This window comes from Crocodylus siamensis, chromosome 3, assembly GCF_052110815.1.
Source record: "Crocodylus siamensis isolate JL-2025a chromosome 3, ASM5211081v1, whole genome shotgun sequence".
Lineage (NCBI taxonomy): Eukaryota > Metazoa > Chordata > Crocodylia > Crocodylidae > Crocodylus > Crocodylus siamensis.
In genome coordinates, this window is record NC_143397.1 from 220,687,056 (window position 1) to 220,699,515 (window position 12,460).

General features: G+C 41.5%; 1 protein-coding gene across 1 annotated transcript in view; it reads right to left on the reverse strand.

The window, feature by feature from the left end:
• Positions 1-6,275: 6,275 nt before the first annotated feature.
• Positions 6,276-12,460, reverse strand: part of NIPAL2 (NIPA like domain containing 2) — a 70,737-nt gene continuing 64,552 nt past the window's right edge. Inside the window, exons 10-11 of the mRNA XM_090037359.1 lie at positions 8,581-8,675; positions 6,276-8,454 (exon numbers count right to left, since the gene is read on the reverse strand). Of these exons, the coding sequence (XP_089893485.1) occupies positions 8,360-8,454; positions 8,581-8,675 (190 nt within the window). The 3' untranslated portion in view covers positions 6,276-8,359. The remainder of the gene's footprint in view (positions 8,455-8,580; positions 8,676-12,460) is intronic.

The following is a 12,460-nucleotide window of genomic DNA, read 5'->3' on the forward strand; positions in this document are numbered from 1 at the left end:
ATTTTGTAATATCAGGTATTTAATTATTTCTGGTATGTAAATGTTTTAATTATATTTGTAATAATAAAACTGTATATGGTTAAGTGTGTACTCGTGGGGTTGTCTCTATAGAGAAATGGAAGGATCCGCATGTAGGGAGGTGACATTCCTCCCTCAGCACCCTACCCTGTCACCACTTCCTGTCCATTTGGCTGGGAGGGCACATAAGCATTTTCTTTGCATTGGATTTGTCTCACTGAATCCCATTTGGACTATCATGTGCAAAAGCTTGTACATCAGGCCTGGAGCAGAGAGTCTCTGAGGAAGGTTTGGAATGGAAGCACAAGACATGCAATAGCAAGATCCAGAGAAGTTTCTCTCTTTTCTTTGTCACTTCCCTTGTTTGTTCTCTCAAAGGTGCCCTTTTTAGCTCAAAAATGGAGATTTTGTCAATCACATTTGTGGAATGAGGAGCTTTATAAATAGGGAACTATGAATCTATTTCCACTTGGCATAACCTGTACTTTTCTGGTTACAGTGGAAAACTAGACTCAAGACCACAGAGCTCCTTAGTGAACAACAAATGGCACAACAACAAATGTAGCTGAAAAGAATGCCAAGGTTGTCATTCCCCATCAGTGGTTTGGATGGATTTCATCCTCAGAGAAACATTTAAAATGCTTGGGGCTGAATCTTGTGCAGGAAACAGGTGGTTTGCTTTACCAAGTGGCATGTGTAATGGTAAGTGAGCTAGAGCTGTGCATCAGTCCAAACTACAGCAGATGTACTGCAGTTCGCTCAGCTTCGCTGAAGGATATTTTTCATATTATGTGTGGAAAAGAGCAGTAACCCTTGTTTGTTATATGAGGCCTTGTAGGACTTGTTTGGAAAGGAGCCATTTTTAACATGAAAAAAGCCATTAAAATATGAGTCACCATAATCACACTCAAAGTGCTCCAGCGTGGGCTTTCAGATACAGCTATACAAAGCAGATTATTTTCTTTAAAATGAAGAACTTCATTACAAATTAAACTGCATGAAGCAAAGTGACATTACCAGTCTGTTAATTTGCAATAATTAAAAAACACAAATTCAGACTATTTTTAGTACTGCGGCAAGAAAGTCATACACCCTGTGTTGTGTAACATCCTACAGTATATTCGAATAGTGCCATGGAATTCTACTCAGCATGAGATGCTTTCATCTGCTAAACCAAAACCCAGCTCCAAAAAGGGACGTAAGTCTCTGGTCCAGGATCCAGGGCCCCAAGTTAGGTGCCTGGGCTCCCAGAACCAGCATGGGGAGATTAGGCATCTCAGACTGCATTCCACAAAAATCTGAGAGTGGCCTATGAGAAAGAACAGGAAATACTGAGGACAGGAGGGCATTTAAATCCATGATTCTGGGGTTTAGATGGCTTAGGTCATATCTAATCTATATAGCCTCTGTGCCAAGCCTGATTCCACTGCTGTGAAGTGAGTTTCGTATACTCACTCCTGCTGTGTACACCAAACCCTGATAATTAGTGCAGATAGATAGCTTATAACAGCCCTGAACATGCTTTTTACAAACTTAAGAGTGGGGTTGGTGAAAACATTCTATGGCATCTAATGGCTGGGCTTTGGAGTACATGAAGCAGGACTCAGTAGGTGAGACTTGTTTCTTGGTGGCAGACCCTGGCTCTGCAAGGAGGCAATGTAGACATGGTCTTACTCATCACTACTAGAAATCAGTTCTCCAGAGTCTCAGCTTGGAGGCACCTAAGCTTTCAGACCGTGAGCCAGTCAGTAAATATGGATCTCCCAGGATGTGTAAGAGCAGATTCAATTCCCTCCTCTGTCACAGCACCTGAAAACCTTCCTGTTTCCCAGAGTAGTTACACACCATCAGGCTATCATCTATGGTAGATGAGGCATTCTTCACCTTTCTTCTCAGAGCTACTCCATTGTGCATAAAGCATTGAAGAGGCATAAGGTCAGAAAGGGAGAATGAGACACTGTAGGACAATGATTACAGCACTCACCTGCACGCTTCAAAGTCTATGTATATATTTTACAGTAAGGGCTAAATTGTCTTGCACTTTCATGTGTTTAAGTGGTGCTTATGCATTCAAATGTAGTCAGGCAAAAGGCATTTTTGATATTTATACAGGTTTTAGAAACGATTTCCACCTAGGCAGCTAAGTTTGTTTTTCTGAGCATGCTTACAAGGTTCAATTATGGCCATATATGCTCTGTGGTGGAATAGGATCACACAAATAGGTGCATAACTAAGTCCACAAAACGGCAGCTGGAAAAAAAGCAGGACTAGCAACTGTTTTACATTGAAGGAGGAGAAGGAGCACTCTGCTACCTTTTAACCCAACTGCCTAATGATCAGGAAGTGAGAGACCCAGTTTCTAGGCCTCCCCTTATTCAGAGGGAATTTGAACATACATCTTCTGCTTCCAAGCAAAGTGCCAGGACATCATGGGATAAGTATTGCCCGATGGCCCTTTCTCTTAAAGCTGGCCCACTGGAGAGCCAAGAGAAAAAGCTATACGAGGCCAGGCAAAGATCAAGCTGGAGGCAGCAGGGCTCGGGGAGATAGGATCTAAAATCTGCAGTAAATGCCAAAAAGGTCACTATAATATCATGGCTACTTTCGGACATGTAAGTAGCACTTAGATGCATAAAGATGAAACAAGATTTGGCCCTAAATCTAACTGGATACAAAGTATAAACAGTCCCCTGCTAGGAGAGTGGAGATGCTGGACTGACTCCCCTTAAGCAGAGGAGGGAATTGAATTTTGGAATCCTACACCCTGGAAGAAAGCTCTTGCTACTTGGCTCCTGCAAAGCAGAGAGGAAGCACCACTGCCATGGTGTGTTTTGAAAAAGCAGCTATTGCTTTAGTTTCTGAGAAGTCCCATCTGGTAGGTATGCAGTCTAAGAGGCTGGATCAAGCCTCTTATAGGACCTAGCCAGAGGAATAGCTTATGACTCTTTATCAGGCGTATACATGAACTAGGCATCAATCTGCTCAGCTCTGTCAAAGCTAAAGAACACTCAGCATTCAGAGAAGTGGAATTTTAGGTCTCTGGGGAAATTTAACATTGAAAACTGAGGCACTTTAGAGTTTAGACATCTCCATATACAGCTAAGTGGGGGTTTAAGCACTGCAGTTTTGGCTTTAGGCACTGAAATACCACCTAGGTCTTATATTAGGTTCCTTAGTTGTTTTTTGGATGTGTTTTTTTTTTTCATCAGGCAGTGACAATATCTACTACTAGTTTCTATAATTTTTCTAGCTGCAGAATAGCAGGAAAGAGACTCCTACTTCAGTATATAGGACTGTACAACCAATACTAGGTTACTGTCTTCATTTCTGCTAGCCAGGATGCTGAAGAAGTGGATAAACATGGGGATTTTTTAGCTTCTTGCATATTTCCTTGACCATCAGGGCTACAACAATACTCCAACCTGAAAAACTGGAGAGGTATAGAGTAGAACCACAAGAACCTTACACTAAGAAACTCAAGCTAAACAGACGGAGCTCTTTATCATAAAAAGGACAAAAGTGTGATTAAGCTCTATGGGGGAGTAACTAGCAGTAGTTTTATGGCCTGTGAGATTCTGGAGGTCACACTAGATGATCTCAAGCAGTTAGAGGCAGAGATAATTGCATGCATGCAGCACCATGCTAACATAACTATCCTGCTTCCAGTGTGAGAGTAGCATGAGTGGAGGTAGCTCAGGTGACTGCATAGTTTTGCCTTGTAGGCTTATGGCAATGCACTAAGGAAGTAACACTATATTGTGTCCAGTTCTGGCTGGAGTTTTCCTGATACTGAAGGTCATATGGATCCCTCACGTGGGTCCCTTGGCCATTGTTAAGGACAGGACGGAGCATGGAATCAAAAAGATTGAGAACTACTAAATTCATGATTGCTTCTGCCCAAGACACCTGTTACTACATCAAATGTTAAAATACACTCACACATATATTCATCAGGCAGTCACATTTGCAGGGATTGTCCGCTATGAAGCATTCTCTGATGAAAACCACATTAAGACGGTGGCTCTGATGTTTGGTATGTCTATTAAAACCATCCTCTTTATCCATGTTGTTATATTTCCCCTATAAAACATCAGCACCTGTTGCTGGAACACTAACTAGAGGCTGAAGTATGTTGTGGTTCGATATATTTTAATACCATGTGATGCATTATGAGCAGCAAGCGTTAGCACAGAACTATGTAGAACTGCTTATTAGCAACCTGTGTGTCACTTGTCTTCTCTCTCATTCTTGGTGCTCCATGTTGAAGAGGGTAAGGCATATTTCTGGGTTTGTTAAACATACTATTGGAAATCAAAATCGTTTTTAAGGGGAGAGACAAGGTCTGTTCCTTTGTTGATCCTTGTCTGGACCTAGGCCCATCAAATATCAAACAACGGACAAATGACAATGCTGCTCCTCTGACAAGTTAATGATCCTGGCAAGCACACTGGGGGCATGCTCCAAGAAATTCACCTTGGGGAGGCAATGCCTATTTCAGGAGTGGAAATCTCTAACTGGAGAGCTGGCAAGTGTGTGCATATGCTGGAGGTTTAAATCAATCATTTCCATTTTTACTAATGTTACCCAGCAAGATACAAAACTTGGTTTCATCATTAATGGCTGCCGGCCACTTTGCAGGCTTGAAGCATTAACAGTCTGTGCTACAATAATACTTTAACTTCACGTAAAATATTTGGTACTAAAGCCAATTGTTTAATCATTTTCTCAGTAGCTTTCATTTCAGAGTGATCAGCAATTTTCTTTGACCTTATGTCCAATCCATCTCCGCAGAGACTTTAGATGGCCTCTGTGACTGTCTCTCCGCTTAAAAGCCAGGCAAGAGCTCCATCTATCATGATGCCTGAATTCTAGACCCTGAGTCTTAGTGAACTGACAAATATTTTGACAGCATTGACTGGTGAATAAACTGGACTGCAGATTCAAATACAATGCAAATGCAGTTCTGACTTTGAAAACCAGTAGCTAGATCCATAAAAGAAATTATGCATTGCTTGGCTGAGTACTTCAAGGCCTAAATTTTAGGCCTATAGAAGAATCCACAACCCCAAGTTAAGCACCTACAGCTAGGTCCAAGTACAAATTAGCTACCACAAATTAGCTGACTACCTTTTAGGTGCTTATGTTTCCAACAGTGCATGGGGAGAATTAGACACCTTAGAAACATGTTTTCAAGCCCATAATCCTTTCCTGAAGTCAGATACTTAAAACTGTTTTTTGAAAGAACTGATCAGAGCTCACTCTCTTCTTGTAAAACACAGCAGCAGAAAGAAGGACGGGTTTCTGTCTTTGCCTCCAGCCTTATTTTTGGTTTTATCCAATGGCTGTTTAAGGTAAAATGCATGAACAGTCCTGAGAGCACAGACTAGCACCTAGGACACTGTCCTCCTTGGCAAGTACCCCAGCCATACTCTACAAAGTCATTCTCCCTCTTGTGCTCCCTCTCTGTGGCTTCCTGGACCTTGCACTCCTTTCTGCACAATTTCAAAAGGACAGTGTCTCCAGCTTACTTTGTCTATAGTTTGGTGATTGGGCAGTCTCCTGTGAGGTAAGAGATAAGAGATATGGACTTGAACCTCCTCAGGTTTAAAAGGAACAAAAAGCCAGATCTCCTGCTTCATTAGTAACTGTTTCCAGTTCCACGGTCAATGTTTTGGCGTTAACAACAGTATTTATGATCAGGGTAACACATGCTGAATTCATCTTCCTGGTTCTGGTTTGTTGGACTAACACCCTGGAACCCATGGATGCCATTTAGAGGGGTTAAGCCTGGGTTACAGGTTTATTTATTTTTTACTTTGTTAAGTTTCATCCAGGACCTATTCAGGCTCTAAAAAGATTCTATTGCACATAAAGATTTCACAAGTCGCCTTTGGCCCAAAATTATGATCTTAGGACAAAACATAAGGTCTTACAACATATCATACAAGTGGAACTGTTTCTCTTTCTTCCTTTACAGTGAAAAGATGTATGTTTTCATAAACATTCCTTTATGGTATTTCAGTCTAAGCACGGTACAATCTGAAAGGAAAGCGACTAGAAGCTGATCCTAAACAAAATGAAACTGACAAGTCACCTTTCTTTTCACCATAATAATGAATCTTCACTGCTACAGCTTACAACAATGTAACATGTGTCCTGATATAGATTAATTGGAATGTGCCTAGGTTTCTAAATCATGTTTGTGACTTCTAGAATTTTTACTCAATAAATCAACTACACACAAATTTACCCAGACAGGGGGTTTGTTTTATTTTTAATTCATCTCTAGACCACATTTTTATTTTTGTTCAAACTCTCAGAAGAAGATGCAGTATTACACAAGTGGAGTTACAGAAGTTTGAAAATCAATAATGGATTTGGCCATTGCTTTCAATTTCCAATTGTTAACAATGAATCCAGTCACTGATGACCCATTATTTTCTGCCTAACACCTCCCAAATCATGGAAACAAGTTTTCTGCAGCCAATATTAGAAAAAACAAACAAACCCTAACATCTCTCAGAAATAATAGCAACAAAAACCTAGACGGATCCTATTTCCCTTCTTAATGCATACATTTTCACTTGGCAGTCAAAATGGGTCTTACATTTTCACTTTGTTGGAGTGCACAAAAAATATATATATCCTTTTTTTTTAACTTTAGGAATGTAAACTGGTTGCTTCTCTTAATTGTTGGAAGACTCATGGAGAAAAAAAAGCCCCCAGAGATACAGATAAGCAATGAGCACAACCAATGATAGAAGAAGGCAGTGACACTGACTCTCACTGTGTGGTTCTATCCCAATTGGTAAAGCTTAAATCATAAAACTAAAAAAAACCAAACAAAAGACCAAAATCTTCTCAGAGAACCCTGGATTTGGATGTAGGAAGATCAGTGTGTAGCAAATGCACAAATATTTAGGTACTTCAAAGTGTTCAACCTATTTCTCTTTGGCTAGATTCCTTCTAAAATAACATTTAAAAAAATCTGACTACAAAAAACTGTTTAAAAAATGAAAAGAAATAATCTCAGAGCCACCGAAGGAGATATATACACATTCACGACATATGCCCATTATTAAAAAGTAATTCACAACTAACAGGAGTAGAAGTATTCTGTGATGTATTTTGTACAAGGTTCAAGAAACAACACTGAACATTTAAAGTGATTTACCTTTTCCCCAGAGTATTTATGTAATTCCCACAGCATACCTGTGAGGTAGATTCATATTACCATATAAAAACAGAACTGGAAGCACACAGATTAATGCTTACATGTAACTTTGTCACCATGAATCAATGGCTGAAATTAAATTAGGACTTTCTGGCTCCACCCCCCACTCCAAATTAGCATGGAATAGATGCCTCCCAGTACTGACTGGGAGAATGCAAGGAAGCCATTTTTTCATAAAGAAAAATATATGTTATCATAGTGACTTTCCCTCTGCTGGTCTGATCCTGTGATCTTTAAAGCCTCAGCATTTCCACTGACTTCAATATTGCAGGATTGGGTCTGGCATATTGAATACATTTCTTTCTCAGGTGAGTCTTTTAAACAAAGAACAGCAGAGGGAATTTGGTTTCCCCTCTCAAAAAACACACTCTTCAAAAACCTGACCCCAAAAGCTGGCTTTTCATTTTGCTTAAGGAAGACAGGGGACAAATATCAGAGTGAACTATCCTGAAATACCTGCTTGCTGCTCCAGTCCAATAGGACAAAAATAAACTTCCCTACCAGAGAGCTGCTTCAGAGGAATTTATGCCTATGCTTTCTTCATATCTCAGTGTAGATTAGATACCACGCATATGTTTGTCTTTCGGAACAACTACCACTCACCTTCTCCACATGAACAATTCCTTTGAAAATAGTTAAATAAAGCAAATAGGACTTCCCTCTAGGTTTAATACCTAAATACCTCTAAATATATAAATACATTAGATGGTGGTAACTGAACAGAAGATTCCAGGTTTTAAAAGCATTAAGTGTGTAAAGATGCAGAGAGGCAAATACTGTTTAAAAAACATAATTCTAAGCACCTACCTGCACCTTTAGGCAACAACTTTGTACAATTCTGGTCTCAAAGCACTGGTAAGTAGTATTATATGAGGAAAATATCTAACTCCTTTGAATGATTACTAGCTTTTCTTTAAGCATAAAAGCCCTCCTTGCTCATCTGTGCTAGCCCTGGGATAAGTTAAGGAAGCTTAAAAAATGCTAAGAATTGTCAACATACAGTTCCTTGACACGCACAGAATATTTGCAGTAAAGCAGTGGTCATGAATATGATTTCAATAAACAGAGTTCATTTTGTGAACTGGAATGTAAAAGTGCTTTCTTCTCTCAGCTTTGAGTTTTCACCATGTCGCCTTCATTAGACAAAGTGCCGTAGGATAAACTGTTTGAATCTGGTTGTATTTTGCCCATCTTTTTTTTTCCTGAGGGGAGAGGGGGAAAAAAATTAAGGAACAGCCATAATAAAACAAATAGCCCTCCCTCCACTTTTTCTTTTGAACTTTTTTTGTTCATTTTTCCTTCTTTCAAAACTCTTAAAACCTACTTACCAGGAATGTGTCCACAGTCAATATAAGGAATTCGTAAGTGCTCTGCTTCTCGATTTCTTGTGATTATGAAAACACCAAGAAATGACAGAAGACACCTGCAGAAATGTTATAATGATGTGATTAAGAAGCAGTTTGCTGTTTTTGACATAAAGATATTCTCATGGGGTTCCATGCTTCTCTGTCAATGGATTCGAAGTCTGAGCTGCTTAGTTTAAAAGTAAACAGACTCATTATTGCAGTTATTTTGGATCAGGAGTCCTGCAGCTGCTCTTGTGTTTGCTGTCAGCCTACACTTTTTCTGGGACATCAAGAGCAGTAACAAAGGTTCCACATACCGAATTATGTTCTTAGAGATACCTCAGTCATCCATTAATTTTTGCTGGTTTGTGAACTGAGATCTAAATTAAACCATAACAAGGAACATACATGTTCACATAGTGTCTATAGTAGCATTGTTAACTAACGTTATAGAACAATCAAAAACTCTAGACTAGAACCTTTTGTCTCTCATTTGATATTCTATCTTAAAGCTGGGCTATTGGCCAGCAGTGACCTGGAAGTCATATGCATTAACAAGCTGACCCTGTATACAGCATCACTACCTCATGCGTGTCACAGGCATGGATGGAAAATGGTGAAGAGCAGATTCAGTCTCTTGCACTACAAACACTGTCAGTCACAGAAACCAATTAGTAGTGCACTGTGTCTCCTCAGTCCTAGCGGCAGAGGAAACAGTCACATGCAATTGTTGGTCCCATTGGCTTGGGCTAAGAGCTGATTAAGGATTTGCTGTTCAGCTTGTGTGAAAGATTCCCAAAGATTTCTCATATATCACCTGAACCCCTAGGTACTAACAACCAGTCAGGGATTTCTAATTACTCTTTTCATACCTGGTTGTACAACACTTAGGCTGCCCTTTTTTGAGTATTACTGTTTTTAGCTTCACCTATTCTCTAAAGTAGTGAGGCACCTGCGAGTTAGCTGCTCCAGCATCTAGTCCCCAGAATGGAATCCAGACCTCACAAATAAGCACCCAGGCTTCTCAATACCAGGCATGCTCAGTCCCAGCCTGCACAGCAGATCCAGCCTATAGAGCCATGTTATCTGGCCAACAGGGCTTCAGAAAAGGCCCAGAAATTTGGCAATGGGGAAGCAGTGGCAGTGCTAATTGCCATCCCCTTGCTGCCAAATTTCTGGACCCCTGGGGATTGTGCTAGCATGCAGCTGGACCCAGATATGCAGGGTGAGGCCAACTGGCTGGGCTGCATGCACAGACTAACCCCTGCACCAACTCTGTAGGGTTTCCAGCCTACAGACCAACCCCCAAACCACTCATCCAGCACACTGGGCCATAAAGCTGGGAAACACTGTTCTATATAATGGGTGGGGAAAGATGGACACATAAACAGACTTGTATGCTCAATGGAGAACCACCTAGTGGTAGACAATATCAAATACTAGGGGTGTACAAAGCGGGCCCTACTTGATTCAGATTTGGATTTGGCCCCAGTCAGGCAGCAATTCAATTAGTTGATTTAGATCACAGTCCCTGATTTGATTTGACTGAATCCAAATCTGAAGATTCGATGCTGAGTCAGAGAATGAGTGATTCAGACAGACACAGCTTTAAATATTTTTTCTACATACTTTGAGGTATGTTCATCGTTCATGGCTTGTGAATGGTGAGATGGTGAGGTACATGGAGCATCCCACAGGAGTGTGGGGGGGTCCTCCATGTGCTTGGCGGTGAACCTGGAAGTGGAGCCGAAGTACTACTGGTCCATTTCCAGGTCCACCAGGGAGTGTGCTGGGGGCCTCCCCCACACTTCCTTGTGCTCCCCTGGCTTGGCAATCAGCCTCAGGGGGACCCCAGGTACTTCCCCAGACCCAGGGAAGTGTTTCTGGTCCAATTTTGTGTCTGCTGCTGAGCATGCTAGGGAGCCCCCCATACTTCTGTATGGTACTCCATGTGCCCCAGCATCACAGCATTCATGAGCCCCTGCTACCTAGAGGCATGTAGAAAGAACACTGAAAGCTGTGTCTATGTCTGATTCTCCAAATCTTTCCGAATCTCTCCAAATCCATTTGGAGGGTTCCGATTCGATTTGGAGAGATTAAAGCATCCTCTGATTCAATATGGATTTGGAGACTTGGCCACCAAATTTGGCTGAATCTCTGCCAAATTGAATCAGGGACCAAAGCTTCACAGTGCCCTATCAAATATTAAATAAAGCATGTTGTAGCTTGGGATCTAACTAAATTGTAGTGAGTGAAAGGGATTTTTGTGGGCCACTAGTGACATGCAGGGCCAATTTTGTGGCCTTTTCACAGTGAAACTGCCCCTCACTACTGATTGGCTAAGAGGGTTGTCTGCCATGCAGCCCCCACCCCTCACCACAGCTGATTATATGAGACGGCTGTCCATCATGTGGCCCCACCCTTCACTGCCAATTGACCAAGAAGTACAGGACCATATGACAGGCAGCCCTCTCAGTCAATCAGTGGTGGGGGGAAGGGGATCGTGCCATCTTGGCTGATCTCCTTCAGGCTAGTGGCTCCACCCACCCCCAGCACACTGCAAGGCTGGGCCACAGTGGCCATGGGGACTGCTGTCTCCCAATGGGGAGCCAACATTTTAGATTTAGTAAGTTGGGTTTTTTTTTATTTCATGGGCAATGCCCAAGTTCATCGTTTCCACAAAATCATAAACTAAGTAGGTCCCTAAGTATAACTCCTACCCCTGAACTGGGGCTGCAAGGCAGGTACTGCTGTCCACTCCGATTTAGAACACGGAAGCCACTCTTGAGAGTACATGTCCCCAGTGGTTTTTTGAAACAACTGAGCAGAGCTCTGTCTTTTATCTAATTAACTTCCTTCCTCTTGAGGTCTGCCAGAGCCCAAGCCTGAACATCTTTCAGAAGCAATGTAAGACCTGCCTATTTAGGTAGGCGTTTAACAAACAAAGCTAGGCTGAGATATTGTTTAGAGGATCTCTATTTTATGTATCTTCTATTTCTCTTTTTTTTGTTCTCGTTTTAGAAGTTATCCTGTCATCTAATTGTAGCTGCCTTGAGACTTAAGGTTAGCATATAAATTGAATAAATAAATAATGCGGCCATACGCAGAGAAGGTGGTGGTGGTGGTGGTGATGCCCAGCCTTGCCTCATATGAGGGGGGTCAAGTCTACATCTGTTACCTTCTAGGAAAATTTGCCTCAACCATCAGACTAGAAGCAAGGCTGAGATGTGGATACTCTCCACCTCTCCTGGCCACCGTGTAACAAGGAATGCAAGATTTGTGAGGTCAGAAGCAGAACAAACATGATGGAGCATGACTGCATATGCTAATGGTTAAGGCCACTGGAAGGGGACAACCCAGGGTTCTGGTGCCTACTCCCAGGGCATACTATATTAAACAATCCTTGGATAAAAGGCAATGAAAAACTTCTGAGATCAGGGACTGGAATCCAGAACTCCCCCTCCAAGTGAGCATCCTAACACCTTTACATTTATGAAGTCATGTTCCCTCTTGTGTTCTCTCTCTCTCTGCTCCCATTGTCATGGTGTACCCAAATCTGCAGCAGGTCATTTTGGGGGAGACTGGATCTACATGCATAGATATCCCTGCAGGTTGAGCTAACGACTGTCGTGTTTGGTCTCTATCTGCAGCTAAGAATAAGGTAGAGTCATTTTATCATAGATGTGTTTGTATGAAATATGGTACCCTACATAAAATATGTATTTCAGTAAACCAGGAAAACCTAACAACAAATTATACTTTGTTTATGGCCCAGCTCCTGTGTAGCAATGGGGACTATTAGCACACATATCAGGTGTTTGGGAAACTCTTGGAGGAGACCATCTGTGAAATACAGAAAATG